This window comes from Cnephaeus nilssonii (assembly GCF_951640355.1).
Source record: "Cnephaeus nilssonii genome assembly, chromosome: 3".
Taxonomy (NCBI): Eukaryota; Metazoa; Chordata; class Mammalia; order Chiroptera; family Vespertilionidae; genus Cnephaeus; species Cnephaeus nilssonii.
In genome coordinates, this window is record NC_137074.1 from 81,162,858 (window position 1) to 81,180,794 (window position 17,937).

Genomic DNA, 17,937 nt, shown 5'->3' on the forward strand with positions numbered 1-17,937 from the left:
TTCTTTAGGCATTTTCAAGATGTCTCCTTCATAAGCTATGACATTTCTTTATTTCTTTTTTTTTTTTTATCCTCACCTGAGGATATGTTTCCATTGATTTTTAGAGAGCATGGAAGAGAGAGGGAAAGACAGAGAGAAACATCAATGTGAGAGGGACACTTCGATTGGTTGCCTCCTGCATGAGCCCTGATCTGGGCCACGGCCAGGGAGGAACTTGCAACCTAGGTACATGCCCTTGATCAGAATCAAACCCAAACCCTGTGGTCCGCAGGCCGAGACTCTATCCACTGAACCAAACTGGCTAGGGCAGGATATGACATTTCTTAGCCCCTCCAGCAGTGGACCTTCGTTTGTTCCTCCAGGAGTGTGGTGGAAAAACCCTAGGTCACCTTCTTGGATATTTATTACCCAAGTTACCAAGAACACTGCCAGTGGCGTACAGGGAGCTTAGCCAATGAGCGATCAGAAAAGGTGTTTCCTCTGCAGCTCCCGTGCAGAGGCGGGACTGCTGGCGCGCCGCGTGTGTCCGCTCTGGGCCTGCTCCAGCCATGCCGTGGCAGCTTGGGCAGCCCCCCCATGTGTGCGTTCACTCCAGGCCTCCTCCAGCCACGCCGTGCCTCACGTGCACACAGTCCCCTCCCACCCATCTGTGCACCCAGCCTCCTCCCGAGCCAGTCGTGACTGTTATGGTGTCCTGGCTAATTTGCATATTACCTCATTATATATATATTGCTTTTAGTGCTTGTAATGGGCTGAACTACATCCTCCTAAAATTCCTATGTTTAAGTCCTAACCTTGGTACCTCCGAATGTGACCATATTTGGAGACAGGGTCTTTAAGTCTAGGATACAGACACACACAGGGGAAAGACCATGTGAAGACACAGGGAGAAAATGGCTATCTACAAGCCAAGGAGAGAGGCTTCAGAATGAGTTCAACCCTGCTGACACCTTGATCTTAGACTTCTAGTTTCCAGAACTGTGAGAAAATAAATTTCTGTTGTTCAAGCCCCTAGTCTATGGCATCTGTTATAACAGACCTAGAAAAATAAATACAGTGTATGAACATAGTTTTATCTTTATAAATTTGTTTCATATGTATATTCATAAACAACAATGCTTTCTTCCATAAGAGAATCATTTGTGTATCCACATAATTTATGAATGCTTCTCAAAGGGAATTTTTAAAATCTCTGAAGCTTTTCCTTTATTACTCTGCAATAAATTATTATGGAAGAATTAAAGAGAATATACACTTATATAAAAATTATAGGAGTATTTGTGCCTAACTATGTTGCGGTAAAAATCTATAGCATTATAAAGAAAACATTTAACTGAAAGCAACTGGATTTTTAAAAAATATATATAGTTTAACTACTTTTTACAAACTGCACTTAAATAGCAGCATTTGGTCATATTCTGATTTTTTTTTGCTATTTCTTTTCAGAGTAGATCATGGTTAAGTATGTTGACTAAAATCTTTTCACTATATAGATATAAATTATAATTAACATAAAATCTTACTATTTGCTTTATGGAAAAGGGATGGCAGCATAAATGGGGCAACATAATTTCTAATCATTTAATATTTTTATGTCTAACATTCATTAGTAATATGAACTGACACATTAAGATATATTGAATTATATAGGATTATATAAAAAACATAAATGTAAAAACAACAGAGAGAAGCACTGTATCTAATTAACATACTTCTAAGAGGAAATATCAAAAATATCTTTCTGCACCTTAGGAAACTACAAGAAACATCAACCAGAAAATCGCCTCTGTAGTGTATAGAGTATACAATTGTACTTTAGTAAATATAGGTCCACCAAGAATGTTATGCATCAGAGGGGAATTATGGGTATGTTTTGAGAGAAGAGCAGTGGCACTTACCGTCTTGATCCGTGGTCACTGTAATGGCTGTGAATGGCTTGGGAGAAAAACTCAACTCAGAAACTCCATTCATGGCTTCTATTTCAAAAGTATAATTCACGTGAGACACAAAGTCAAGAACTATCACGGAACTGTTGATCAGGCCAGTATGTCTTGGGATGAAGCGGAGTCCTCCACCACAGTCCTCACACTGGCTGGTGTCTAAGCCACATTTCTTACAGATTACACTGTATGTGAGATCTTTTCGCCCTCCTGTGTCACTTGGTGGGCTCCATTCCAAAATAAGGGCTGTTTCATTGATGTTAAAAACCACATTCCTAGGAGCTGAAGGTGGCCCTAGAGAAAAGCAATTAAAAACAAATGTACATGTATAGGACAATAAATTAATAATGCTAACTTGAAAACTTCATCAATAAACACTTATTGCTCTTTTATATTAGTTTGAGCTCTTTCTTCTGATGGGAACCATAAAGAACATATGGTTAATAACATCTGATTAAGTCCAGTAAGAAAGGAGTCTTTAGGGGTGAAGATAGTCTAGAATCTAACTTTTTGAATTTGTGAATTTTAATATTTAATATAAAAAGTTGAAAATCTCTAAAAGATACGGCAATTATATTTTTTTTAAATTTGGTGATTGAAAATATATAATAATCAAACATTATTTTAAATTATATGAAGGTTTTAATTACATTTAATAATTACTTCACCATTTTAAAAGATTTAAAAAGGAATATTAATGTAAGTATAAGTTATAACAATGCATGTATATTTATGTACTCAGTCCTTCAGTCTTCATACTATGCTTGGTATGTAGATAAAACCACCATTCATTACCTTTGACAATCCCTAAGTATCTGTTTCTCACAGGTTGAAAATAAATGACCATAAATTTAGAGTGAAAAGAAAGTTTGGAAGAAGAGGAAGACAAAAGGAAACTTGAAGGCAGGAGAAAGGTTTCTATTAGAGCCTTGCCAATTTCATGGGATAAAAGCATTATTTGGAAGACAAAAAGCACATAAGAAATGGTGACTAGACTTTTATTGAGACTAACTTTATTAAGCACAAGTGTCTTCTTAAAAGCTGATAAAAAGACCCACACAACCTCTTTATTTGTCATCAAGACTCTGCATAAACCAAGTTGGTCCCAAGGAGTGGGTGAGTATGTTCCTTCTGTTCCTTTTCACTCTTTCTCCATACTTAAACCCTTTAACTCTTCCAGCCCTTTCTTAAAGTTGTATAAATAATCTTTTATTCTTATTTGAGTCCTTCAAACTTCAGTATAATATTTATTGAAAAATATTAACTCAAGTTCTACTATGGGCCAAACACTGTACTGTGTGTTACATGTGAAATACCAAAGAATCCTTTTTTGTGAGATTATGCTTATAATATATATTTTGAAAAATAATTCTTTGCATAAATAATGAAATAACATTCCTGCTAATTTTCAGAGGATCTATTTTTAAGAATTTTTTGAAATTTCTGCTATGAAGTGCATTTGCTTAGAAGGTGGGAAGGAATTTCTCTGCAACATTCTCTCCTCAGAAAGAAATTCAAGTTTTAATATAGGCTTCTTTTGGATTACAGTGATTCATTCACTAAATAAAATTTTTAGTGACTTATGTGTGCTAGATACTCTGCGAGATCTTGGATTTATAGTGTGAACGTTATAGATATTCATGCTTTCTTGTTATTTATATTTCAGTTGAATGGCTAAACACACACATAAACAGAATAATAAAATAATTCTTGACTTTTTCTGTCTGACTTATCTTACTTAGCATGATATTCTCAAGATCCATCCATGTTGCAAATGGCAGTATTTCACCTTTGATTATGGTTGAGTAGTTTCCCATTTTATATATGTACCACATCTTCTTTATCTAATCATCTTTGAAGGATACTTTGGTTCCTTCCATGTCTTGGCCACCGTGAAGTAATCTTTTTAAAAAAGAGTGTTCGTGTAGGGAATGGCCTTAATGACAACAGGAAACTCCTCAGTGAGATCTATTATATGGACGGTGTCAGAGTAGCAGAACATTAGTCATAATCTATATGACTGTGTATTGGGTTTGAAATATAAGAAGTGTTATTATATATTTTCCTTTTTTTTGTGTTTTTTTTTTTGCCAATCCTCACCTGAGGATATTTTTTCCATTGATTTTTAGAGAGAGTGTAAGGGAGGGAAGGAGAGAGACAGAGAGACAGAAACAGATAAGAGAGAGACACATCAATCAGTTGCCTCCGGCACACGCTCCAACCAGGAAGGGGATCCTGCAACCCAGGTGCATGCCCTTGACCAGGAATTGAACCTGCAACCCCTTGGTCCACAGGCCGACGCTCTAATCATTGAACCAAACTGGCCAGGGCTATTTTCCTTTTTCATTTTGCTGGGTCCTGATATCAGCAATATGATGGGTAGGGGCCTCAGCCATCTAGACCTAGAAATGAGACGGTTAGTTTTTCTAAAAGGTTTCTGCGTAAGTTGCTTTATGCATTTTATGTCCCAGAGAGCTACAGAAACGTCTGCCTTCAGAAAGGAAGATATGGAAGGGATTATAAACTAGAGCACAGGGACAAGTGTAGCTTTTACCTCCAACCTAGACTTATGCCTAGGAGATAAAGATACATTATCATTACCATAATAATGTCTTCCTACAGATGGCATATTCATATTGTTGCTCTTTTGTCTTATTTATAATGGAGAACATGAATTATTATTCACTTATATTTCCCTGAATAGGAAGAATGTTATCAATTATGTTATGGGTGTCTGCAAGTATATGACTGTCCGCTTGGAGATACTTAAAAAAAAAAAAAAGGCAGATACCCTTCTTATTCAAGGGTCCTCATATCAATTTGCATGACGATTAAATAGCTTTTTAATTGCTGTTAAATTGTGCCAGCTAAACTGTGATTTCATGCAAATATTAAGCTGTAATGACATGCAGTGAATCATTTACTAAGATTTAGAACTTGGAACAAAGAGAGACAATTAATTCTAATCCTCAGATTCAACTAAATTATGTGTCACTGGACTTTTATGAATGTGGCCTGATTGCTTTGTTATCATTTATAAATTATACAAAGATTATGTGACACATTGGGGGGCGGGGGTATCTCCTAGGAGCAATAACCCTTTTGGAGACATCTGTATTGAAATTTTTCAGGGATTTCCTTACTTTCGTGTTTGTTTTTTGTTTAAAAAAATCAAGTCATTCACACAGAAGAAAAGCAATCTTCACCCTCCAAAATGACTTCATAGGAAAAGGGCAATTATTCTGATTTGCAAATAGCTGTTTTCTAAGCTCATCCTATAATAAACCTTACATAAAAACTACAATCTTATTTTTACTAGTATACTAGAAAATATATTTCCAATCTTCTTCCCTCTTTTGTTGTTGCTTCTATTTGGATTCTTTTAAAGAACAAGGAGATAGTACTCTAAGAGGAAAGCAAACAGAAGGTTGTGGCAGCCCTGCCTCTTCCCTTCCCAAGAAAGCACCCGGCCTTGCAGCCCCCCTCTTCCGCTTAGAGCAGCAGAGGGCAGGTCGACTATGGTTTTGTATTATTTCATTTAAGTTTTTCCATGTAAAATGTTTTTAAGTTGAACAGGTATTTTCCAAAATATATCCTGTGCAATATCTTTAGTCCCATGAGATATTACACAAAATAATGAGCTCAGCACTCAAATTGAGATTCCTCTGGCAGATTGACACTGAAACAAAAGTAAAATAATTTGCTTCACTTTGTTGAATCCACCATTTCCCAAACATTTGTTCATAGAGTCTTATTTTCCAAGAAGCACTTGAAGAAATACTAGCATTCGGCAGAATACTGTTAAAGGCTGACAGAGAGACATATGAAAAAGTGTCATATTTCAGTTACTATATTGATTGCTGTAGATTTATATTTCATGTTTATAATTGTAGAAATATTCCTAAAAAACAAATAGGGTCTTTTTCATGTTGACTGAAGAGTGACTATTTGCCCATGAACTCTATAGCTAATCGTGGTTTGCAGATGCATTTTTAATCTTAAGAAAAATGAAAATGTCATTCAAATGAAAATTTGATCCAAATAACTGAGGATATCAAGTCATGACAGGTTATTGCCTATAAAGCTTAATTACTACCTGACAATAAAGGTAGTTATACTGTTTTCTAATAAAAATAAAATTTTTTCATATCTATGAGTTTATAAATGAGAGAAAAATATTTCTATGTTAATGTATGTCAAAGAGAACATTAAAAATATTGAGCCATCTAGAGATGTTTAGATAAATACTTTTGCAAATAAGTAAATTAAAGAATTTACTAAAGAAAGATAAATACATAGGAACAAATGAAAAAGTATATCACTAGACTGTACTTCTTCATAGGAAAAGAGCAGTTATTCTACTAATCTACTAAAATATGTTGTCAGATCTGCATATAAAAATAATTTAAAAATCTAAAAGTCATTTTATTCTTTGTATAATCACTATTAGTTTAACTTTTATCCATGTCCATATTGCTAACAGAATATCCTTTCTATATAATTACTGAAAAGTATATTTAATAGGATCATCTATAAGCAGAATTTTGTATTATCTTTCTTTGAACTAATTTGTACTCTATTTATAAATTTTGTTCATAAAATGTTTGTATATTTGGAAATGAATGACAAGTAATCAGAAAACTGGTGCTCCACAGGTAAGAAGAAACTAAATCAATTTATTCAGATAAAGAAATGAGGCCCAGGTAAGTACTATGATTGTGTCAAGGTTATGTAGTATATTAGTGGTAGGATAATACCAAGGATTTTTTATGTTTAGATTTTTTTAATACCACATTGCATTCATCCTAGACAAAGAAGGTTTGTTAAATAAACATAAAAAGTATTTCATAGTGCTTTGTTTAGAAAGTACTGTCAAATACAAATTTTGAAGACATACAAATTATTGAGCAATTTTTTGCCTTATTACAACAGATTCCTTTTAACAATGTTATCTTAAAGCATTTAAAAGAGTTTTATTTACAGAAGAGCAACTGAAAATTAAATTTTCAAAATAAATATGCTCAAAATAAGCAGAAGCATGTGTACTTTAAATTTTTTGTATTCCACATAGTCTCATTTTCTTCAATATTTTGCACCTTCTTCAGTAACTAAATTGATGTCTAAAATTAAGACTTGTTTTCCATTAATGTTTTCATAATACTGTTAATGACAATTTAGATAATTTGTTTTAGATTCTCCATTCTTTCTAAAACTCATAGCTAAAGAAAAATAAAAAAATAAATCTAATAGATAAAATAACATTCACTTCGGAATAAAACCTAAACTCAATCTTGTCTACAAGAATTTTCATATCCAGGCCCATCCCTTTGCCTCATGCTCCCTTTTGTTGCATCTCAATCCTTTGCACATGCTGTTTCTTTTTTATTGTTTTAGTTTATTGACCTTAGAGGGAGAAAGGGAGGAAAGGAGGGAGGGAGGGAGATAGAGAGGTAGGTTGCCTCACACACACACCCCAACTGGAGATCAAACCTGCAACCTAGGTATGTGCCCTGACTGGAATCAAACCAGCCACCTTCTTGTGTATAAGACGATGTACCAACCAATTGACAAACCAGTCCAACTTAGGTTTTACCCCCTTAGTGACACCCTCCTTTTGTCCTCAGTCAGAACTGAGCACTTTTATACCTTGTAGGCATGTATTCAGAAATACAGTCAACATCTTTAAGCACTCTTTTTTTTTTTCTAAAGAGTGTACTTAACATTTCACATGACTTATTTAATTCAATTATCATAATAAATCTATAGGGTAGTTATTAGTATCCCTATCTTATAGAAGTGACTGATGCTTATCAAATTACATATGACACTGAAATACCTGTATTCATGTACACAAGTCTACTGTGGTCCAGCCTGAACCAAAGGCAATATCTGCTCTAACAAAGGGAATGAATATAATGCATGGCTTTATGCAATCTTTCAAGAATTGATTTTTACATAGTGTAAAATTCAACAGATATTGTAGAGCAGAGTTCAAGGTTATACTTTTTGCAAGAGCCTGACCCACATGGCTTGAAATCTGAGAAGCAAAAGGAAATATTTATATCATCACAATCATGATGAACTAATAATGATTCATAACAAAATGGATAGCCACCCATCTATCTATCCCTTGGGAAGAAATAAAAACTTCTTAAAATATAGTTCTGTAGATACTCAAAAACTTTCAAAGTAAATACTTTGGCCCCAAATGTTTATGCTATACAGAATGGATATAAGTTTACCTTGGGAAAATTCCAAAAAATAGTTATCAACCATCCTCATCAATGCATAAAAGAACACTAAACCCATAGAATAACTAATTGTAAGAATTACTAAAATGTATTATAGCTGTGCAGATCAGGAGTTAAAGGAAAAAACCACAGATATGATAAAAACACACTGAAATACAAATGAGATAATTAGAAGGCTGGCCTTGTGTCTTCTGAGTTAAAAATTATCAGTTTTTCATAATACCATGAAAAAGGAGAAATCATGCACACCTACATAAATCCCTTTCTGCTTGAGTTAAACATGCATTAGAAATAGAAAAGAGAAATATGAAGAAACCAAGCACTATCAAAATGTGTAACGTCGTGGGGATAATTATGAACCCTCTCTTTCCACTTATGCATGCTTATTGGTAAATGTTCTGTTGTGTACAAGATGCTGATACTGAAAGGGATAACTCTCTCTGAGCTTCAACTACAGAGGGCAAGAACAGCTTCACCCTGGAAGCAAGCAGTAACCCAGTTCTCCAGAGTGGTAACTCAATTCTCCAGCGTTAGCAGAAGGACCATTAATATTCTCTTCCTATAGGAACCTCTCCCAGGTGATTTGGTAAAAGATCCTCCACTGAAATAAAAATTAAAGTATTTGTGCTTAGGAAACTCTATGAAGTTCAAGTGACATCTTATATGAGTGATCTGTATTAGGGAAATGGATTCATTACATACCGGTATCTATTCTGTAATGTAAAGGTCATTTTAATTTAAAAATAAAAACAATTGAAATACACGGAGTGAATATTTAGAGTTATTTTCTATAAAAAGACAAGTCAAGAATATAGCACACACTGCTAAAAGTAATAAAATCCATCTTTACAACTTCTATTTCGGCCTTTGTAAAATTGTGGCTGCTACACTGGGTTTGCAATGAACCACGTAACCAATCAGTTGCACTTTTGTATTTCAGTTGTGAGATGAAAAAGCAAGGAACCAGAATGGTTTTCTCCATGCAAAACGTGCTTAGGAGAGGGGGGGAAATCTCTAAGAGATGGGGAAAAAAGAAGAGATAGCAAGCAGAGCAGGGGTACCTGTACCCACCGAGAAGTGGGATTCCTAAGTAGGGCAGCAGAAATGAAGGGCATCTCTCCTGCTATAGTCAGCACACTATCTGTTCTGCTCAAAATAAGAGTGACAGAATAATGACTTTCTTAGATGGCCAATTATTCCAGCAATAAGGAATCCATGTTTTACAATGTTAGCCTTAGAGCAAAAGTAAATTCAACTTTTACACTTTCATCCCAATCACTGTTACTGTATGTCAAATACAAAGAAACAGAGACATGATATTTGTCTTGTATTAAGCATGAAGTTTGAAAATACTATTTTTACACACAAGGTACTTGATTGCATATTTAAATGACCAAAAAAAAAATTCTGATGTGCATTAGAATTATATACCTATATGAGTGACATTTTATTTTTTGAACTTTTCTAAGTAGGTAGCACAAATGCTTGTTTAATCTATTAATCTTCCAGGACCTGTTCAGTAGCTTTAAAAAATTCTACGGATTTAAACACAAGAGAATCATCAAAATAAAAATGCTGTGAGTGTGGAATTATATTTTGTCTAAATTTTCATGCATCCATATATAAACCCTCATTTCATTTCTCTTGACCTTTTCATGCTTTCTGCCTTTTCTGCTTGACAAGCACTTTCTTAGTAACTCTTATTTTCCTTTGTTTCTTCAACCTCAGTAATTTCCCTTCTGGCCTGGAAAAGCCTTAGACAGTTATTTTGATAACAGACTTGGCAGGCGGTAGGGTCTCCTGCCCTAATTGATCCAGACTTGATATTGTGGAGCGTCCCCCACTGCTCATCCTTTAAAGCACAGAACATACATTAATGGGTCACCTGAGAAATAAAGTGAAGAGTTTATAAAGTAGATTAAGAAACCAGAGAAAACACTTGAGTATTTCATTTTAAATTTCTTACTTATAATTTCTTTGTATATTTTTCAGTTGATGCAAAAAAGAATGAACTTTTAAAAAAATGTATTTTTGTTGATTTCAGAGGGGAAGGAAGAGGGAGGGAGAGATAGAAACATCAATGATGAGATTCATTGATCAGCTGCCTCCTGCCTGCCCCAAACTGGGGATCGAGCCTGCAACCTAGGCATGTGCCTTGACAGGGAATCCAACTGTGACCTCCTGATTCATAGGTCAACGATCAACTACTGAGCCACGCCGGCTGGACACACACATGAATTTTTAAAAATCAAGAAGACCCAAACTCTGAAGTATGCCGCTGGTACAACTGTGTATTAGGACTATCTGAGAGAGACCCTAATGTAGTTAAAGTTGGAAAGGTTGAGACAGGCCAGGGCTAGACTTTATATGTCCTTGAATTAACTCTTACAATATTGGGCTTTGAAAGACTTTAGGTAGAGGAAGTGGAAATATGATCAAGGTATTGTTTGTGTTTTTAGCAATAATACTTTCTAATAGTTTGAAATATTTTGAGGGATGAAAGACAAGGAAGGGGACTTGCCGAGATATTATTAAATTAATCTAAGGAATAGTTGAGGGCCTTAACTAAGAGGATAGAGTTAGGAACTGACAGGAAAGAATTAATTGAAGAAATGCTAAGAAGTAGAATTCATAGGATTTGTGACCACTTGAACATGTTGAGGTTGGGGCAGATTTATGAATCTAAACTTTTTGGCTTGAGTGGATAGGTGGCTAAAGATTCACCAGGGTTATATGAGCAAGCTGGGGTAGAAAGAAATAAAATTGGCTTTTGCAGGTTGAGCTCGAAATTATTAGTTAATTTGTTCATTAAATTTTACTTAGTGCCTAGTATCAGCCAGGTACTATTATTAGTGCAAAAGATACAATAAAGAAAGAATATCCATGACCTCATGGCCATTTCAATCTACTATGGGTTGAATGACTATAAACAAGGAAGCAATTATACAAATAAATCTGACATTTTCAAAGAGTAACTGGGAGGCATTCTATTTCTGAATGGGTGGGCAGGAAATGCCTGTCCTAAGAACTGGTATTTGAGCCTGAATAACAAAAAGAAAACAGTCATGTTCAGGTATAGAGGGCATTTCAAGGAGAAGAAAGTTCTCGCATTAAGGATGAGAACAACCTCAACATCTTGGAAGTAAGATTTACTTGCCAAGCCATGAGACTGCTGGCTACTCTGCTTAGGGAGTAAAACCGACTGCCCTTTTTTCCTCTCCCCTTATCCCTCTTTCTGAATTCTCTAATTAGGGAAGCTTTTTAACCATTTGAAGATAATGGTTTGTTAATTACAATCTGGATGCAAATTGCCCACACTGTTTGGCCTTGTTTTAACTTTCCTGTCTGTTTCCCTATTCCTCCTGCCCTGGAATCCTGTAACAGAAGGTTGGAGATACAGGCAGGTTTCCATAGGACAAATAGGTTGTCAGATCCATAACTAGTTTGCTAGAACACTCTGGACCTTAGAAGAGAAGACTGGGATAAGGATAAAATATAGGCATCATCTATTTACATGTGCCATTTGAGGAAGAGAGCATGTGGAAAGATAAAAAGGCAAAGAAAGGGATGTGAGAATAATTAACATATAACTGGTGAGCAAAAGAAGAGAACCCATTAACAGGGACAAACACAATGGTGAAAAAATTAAGAGGGTGAGGTAAGATTGCAATATCTTAGACTGAAAGAGAACAGATAGTTTCAAGAAAAAAGGGAGTAATCAAAAATAATTAAATGTTGTGACAGGACAAAAATATTTCTAATGGAAAATGGCAAATAAGATCACTGGTGAATTTTTCTTACACAGTATACTTGAAGTGGTGGAAGAAATATCTGATTGCAGTAGAGTGAAGAGCAAAAATCTGAGTGCAGTAGAATGAAAATTAAATGAAAAGTGAAGAAGTAGCTATAGCCAATGAAGACTGCTTTTCCGAGATGTGTTTTGGAAGAGAAAGAATATTGGATTGGGAGCATTTTTTTAATGATAGAAGTTTGAGTGTACTTACAGGCTGTGACCCAGAAGTTAGTGAAGAAAAAAAAAAAAGTCAAAAGAGAAAATGAAGAATGATAGCCAGGCCAGTAGAAAGTTAAAGGATCAGATTACCTTACCACCACCACCAACACAACTGTTCAAGAGATTAGCTCTGATTATGGGACATCTTTTTTTTTATTTGTTTCAACTTTTTGAAACATCTACAAATCTTTATGTAGAGACCTCACCAAAAATTTTATACATAGGTGGAAAATAAGCATATGAAAAGACACTCTGCATAGCATGTCATCAGGGAAATGCAAATTAAAACAACGAGATACCACTACACACCTATTAGAAATAGCCAAAAATACACAACACTGACAACATCAAATGCTGGCAAGCATGTGGGGCAACAGGAACTCTCATTCATTGTTGGTGGGAATGCAAAATAATTTAGTGGTTTCCTACAAAATTAAACAAACTCTTACCATATAATCCAGCAGTCACACTTCATGATATTTACTCAAAGGAGCTGAAAACTTATGTCCACACAAAAAGCTACACATTCATGTTTATCAGCTTATTCATAATTGCCAAAACTGGAAAGCAGCCAAGCTGTCCTTTAGTAGGTAAATGGATATATGAGCTGTGGTACACCCAGACAGCACTAAGAAACAAATAATCTATCTAGCCATTAAAAAGACATGGAAGAATCTTAAATAAATATTACTGAGTGGAAGAAGCCAGTCTAAAAAGGCTACATACTGTATTATGAATGAGACAGTAAAAAGATAAGTGGTTGCCATGGGTTGATGGGAGGAAAGGATGAATAGGCAGGGCACAGATTTTGTGGCAGTGAAAATATTCTATATGATGCTATAGTGATGGGTACATGTCATTATATGTTTGTCCAAATCCATAGAATGTACAAACCAACTATGGACTTGAGGTGATTATGGTGTGTCAATGCAGATCCATCAGTTGTAACCTATGTATCATTCTGATGAGGATGTTAATAATGAGGAAAGCTATGAACATCAGAGGTAGGAGGATACATGGGAAATCTCCATACTCTCTCTTAATTTTGTTGTGAATCTAAAACTGTTCTAAAAGAAAGCAATATTAACAAAAATCTTTATTTAAATAAATTATGTATGTTACATGTTTCAAGATCATGAAATAAAAAAGATACATATCTCTGTATTGAGGGAGAGAAAGCAATATTCAATGCTCCAACCGAGCCACACTGGCCAGGGCTATTAAACTAAGATTATTGTTATATGTAAATATATATATATATATATATATATATATATACACATATATATATTTTAATTACAGTTTACATTCAATATTATTCTGTATCAGTTTCATATGTACAGCAAAGTCATTAGAAAATCATGTACTTTACAGAGTGGTCCTCCTGCTGCTTCAAGTATTTACCTGGCCCCATACATATTTATCACAATATTACTGACTATATTCCCTATGCTATAATCTACATCTCTGTGACTATTCTGTAACTACCAATTTGTACTGCTGGATCCCTTGATCTTTTTCACCCAGCCCCCAAATCCCTCTCCCCTCTGACAACAGTCAGTCTGTTCTCTGTATCTATGAGTTTGTTTCTTTTTTGTTTGTCTATTTATTTTGTTCATTAGAAATCTTAATGGTGAAATCACATGCATTGTTGTACCAGAAACTTAAGGGTTGTTGATGGCACTAAGAGGCAGGGAATGACTTCCCTGGAATTCTTAAAATCATATCATTTATATAATCATACACAATACATATATGAACTCTGTCCTTACTATGCTGTTTATCAGCCAAAATTCCTGGTTAGTCATTCCCAATATTTTACTACTTTATTTTCTTTTAAACTCATACATTCAAAATCTCCCTGCCCCTGATACTAAGGGGAAAAATACCTTCTTTTAAACCCCTGGAAAATTCTCTGAAAACAGTTTCAAATGCTTACACTGAGAAAAATCATCAGAAAGTGATGGGACTGACTGTTTACTTAACCCAAATTCTGACCCTTATATAATACACTATTGGAATAAAGGCATTAAAGAATGGCTAATTTGTAGATATATGATCTCGAAGTCAAGGGAGCTTGGAGTTATTAAAATGTGAATACTGTTTGTGGTTAATGGAAGATAGGTAGGGTTGACTACTTGCTTGATTTTTGCAGCTTCAAAAGTACTATGTCTTGGTAAACCCAGGTGGTCCTCTTAAGAAGGACCAGGGTCTAATTGTTCAATGACCTCCTGATTGTCATTTTCCTGATTTTTCTTTCCCAATAATCTAATCCTTTAATCTTTCTGAGCTATGATGCTTTGGAGTTTATGTGTCTCCCTTTTGCTGAATATACTGCAATAACAACAAGGGTCTCTCATCTAATCAGAGTGTAATTCAAAAACTTTACTGACATCAGATACCTACTATGTGCTAGGTATTGTTCTTAGCACTTTTCAAATATTAACTTATTTAATCATCATAACAAAAGAATGAGATAGGTACTGTTATGATCACTACAAATGGTACAACTGAGGCTAAGAGAGGTTAAATAATTTGTCCAAGGTTACAAACCTAGTAAGCACAAAAACCAAGATTTATACTCAGATAATTTGACTCTAAAAGATGGCAAATTACTAACACACTATGCTAAGTCTTTGCTAAAACAAGGCAAAGAAGTCCTCAAGGGAACAGTAGAGAGAAGCCTTGAGAGGGAAGCCTTTTAGGACTGGACTAGGAGACCTGACAAAAGCTTTCAGCTTTTTTGGGGAAGTTCTATCTTTACCAGGTATACCGGTTAATAATGCGGATTTTTTTTTCAGTAGCTGGAGTTACTCATATTTGATATATATGCAAGTTGATATGTATGCTATTTTGTTGTACTGACAGCAAACTTCAAAACTTCATATGATAAATTTGCTGAAGGTGTTAACATCATAGATATTAGATATTTTTACACTTAAAAATGTCAAATTTCATGCCAAAAAAAAAAAAAGCATTTGCGGGAAGTTTTAATTCATTACTTTATTTTGAAGAAAAGTGTGGCTGAAAGTTATCATATACTTCGAGAAGCTTATGGTGAACATGCTCCATCTCAAGATAGTTGTGAACACTGGTTTAAACACTTTAAAAGTGATGATTTTGATGTGAAAGACAAAGAACATCCAGGTCAACCAAAAAAGTTTGAAGCCCAACAATTACAAGCATTATTGGATGAAGATGTGTGTCAAACTCAAAAACAACTTGCAGAAAGAGTAAATGTGGCTCAGCAAACAATTTCCAATCCTTTACAAGCAATGGGAAAGATTTTAAAGGAAGGAAAAATGGGTGCCACATCAACTGAACGAAAGACAAATGGAAAACCAAAAAGTCATCAGTAAAATGTTGCTTTAAGGGCAAGAAAGAAAGTATTTTTTGGATCGAATTATGACTGGCAATGAAAAGTGGATTTATTTTGAGAATCCCAAATGCACAAAATCATGGATTGATCCAGGTCAACCATCAACATCGACTGCAAGGCCAAATTGCTTCGGAAAGAAGACAATGCTCTGCATTTGGTGGGATCAGGAAGGTGTGGTGTATTATGAGCTTCTAAAACCAGGTGAAACCACTAATACTGATCACTACCGACAACAAATAATCAATTTGAACCACGCTTTGATCATAAAACGACCAGAATGGGTCAGAAGACTCAACAAAGTAATTTTGCTTCATGATGACGCACCATCACACACTTAAAAACCAGTTAAAGACACATTAAAAGATCTTGCCTGGGAAGTATTAACCCACCCACTATATTCACCAGACCTTGCTCCTTCGGATTACCACTCATTCTGATCGATGGCACACGCACTTTCTGAGCAGCACTCTAAAACGTACGAAGAAGTGGGAAATTGGGTCTCTGAATGGTTTGCCTCAAAACAAGAAAAGTTCTATTGGGACGGTATCCACAAATTACCTGAAAGATGGGGGAAATGTGTAGCTAGCGATGGACATTACTTTGAATAAAGCACTTTTGATGTTTCTCTTGAAATTATCGTGTTTTCTTTGATTACAAAATCAGCATTATTAACTGGTACACGTGGCAATCCCTGATGGCAACACAGAATGCTATTCCCTGCCTAAAGCACTGCCCAACAATGACCAGAATTAAAAATTCTTGAATTGCACTTAGTATAGCTAAGGCAGACAAGCATTTTAAACACATAATTTATAATACCAAGCATAAAAAAAGATTTTTTTAAATGAAAGAAAATCCAGAAAACATAAAACATTAAGCTGGTACATACACATATCTGAATCAACAATGACTAACTGACTAGTTTACCAGGTTCATAGACCTTGTTGCATCCCTATTTATTTCCTTAATTAGTCTCTCGCTCTCAAGAACTGTAAGTCTTGCGAACTATGTTGCTACCTCACTAAAGGGTTATATTAATAAGACCCAATATATTCCTTCAGCTTGTCAACTGTATATTTATGACCTAAGAAAATAAAGTGAAGATATTCTCTTCTATCATTCACATAAGAAGCTCCATTCACTTTATGATATAGGATTTGAGAGATACTTGCCTGGTAGTACTGTAGATATTTCAAACTCCACCATCTACCTAAGCTGGAGTATGTTATCCACAATCTATATATATAAAGAGCCGGGGTCCAGAACGTCCAAAACAACCTAAGGGATGACAGAACGCCAGGCTGCATGTGCAGCAGGCTCAGGTGGGCGGGGACTGGTGGCGGGAAAACCTGCTGACCTCTCGAAGAGAGAGAGAGGTGGAGCTGATCAGCAGCTCACTCTCCGGGCCTCACGAGCAGCCAAGCCTCTCTTTCTCCAAGAGGTCAGCAGTTCTGCCCACTCACCAGCAGCCTAGGGTGGCTGCTGATCAGCCCCACCTCTCTGATCAGGCCCGTTGATAGGCCCAGAGACACTGACTGGCATAGAAACTGACCAATCAGAACCTAATCTGGGTGAAGTGCCAGCAGCCAATGGCTGCCTAGGAGGTGGAGCTTTTGATGCTGACTGGCATAGACACTGACCAATCAGAACCTAATCTGGGTGAACTGCGAAGGCAGAACCTAAGGTGGGGGCTGAGGAGGGGTTTTAAGGGCAACAGCTGTTTGGTGTAAGAGGTAAGAAAGCAGTTTGGCAGTATAGTGCATATGGCTGGCTATCAGTACAGATATAGGGATTATGTGTTTTTGTCTGCCAAGAGCATCTCCTCCTGATGAGAAAGGCTCCCCCCCCCCCCCATTTAAGCAATCCTAACCTATATAATCTATCTATACTACTAAAAGTTTAATATGCTAATTAGACCGGGTCCACTGGCTATCTTCCGGACGTCTGACTTCCTTCTGGACAAAGTCATGGTGGTGGGGGCCAAGGCAGAGGTCATTAGGGGAGATCAGGTTGGCAGGGGAGGGCAGTTGGGGGCAACAGGCCAGCAGGGGGGAGCAGTTAGGGGTGATCAGGCAGGCAGGCAGAGGCAGTTAGGGGCGATCAGGCAGGCAGGCAGGTGAGCGGTTAGGAGCCAGTGATCCCCGATTAACTGCCGGTTTAGGCCAGATCCCTGTGGGTCCCCCAAGGGGATTGGAGAGGGTTCAGGCTGGGCTGAGGGAACCTCACACCCCCACACGAATTTTGTGCACTGGGCCACTAATATAATATAATGATATACAACAACTGTGCAAGAAGGATTACCTGTGTATAGTAATAGCAAGCTCTTCCTGTTCAAAACTATTTCCACAGCACTTG

The 17,937-nt window shown here is 36.1% G+C and overlaps 1 protein-coding gene and 1 long non-coding RNA gene across 10 annotated transcripts in view; one reads left to right on the forward strand and one right to left on the reverse strand.

The window, feature by feature from the left end:
- EPHA6 (EPH receptor A6) overlaps positions 1 to 17,937 on the reverse strand; it is a 1,012,702-nt gene that overhangs the window by 577,202 nt on the left and 417,563 nt on the right. For all 9 annotated transcript variants that reach the window (XM_079766996.1, XM_079766992.1, XM_079766995.1 and 6 more), the window contains one exon: positions 1,899 to 2,234. In XM_079766996.1, coding sequence (XP_079623122.1) covers positions 1,899 to 2,234 — 336 coding nt within the window. The remainder of the gene's footprint in view (positions 1 to 1,898; positions 2,235 to 17,937) is intronic.
- The window catches only part of LOC307097097, a 613,772-nt gene that overhangs the window by 371,501 nt on the left and 224,334 nt on the right, over positions 1 to 17,937 (forward strand). The window lies entirely within an intron of this gene.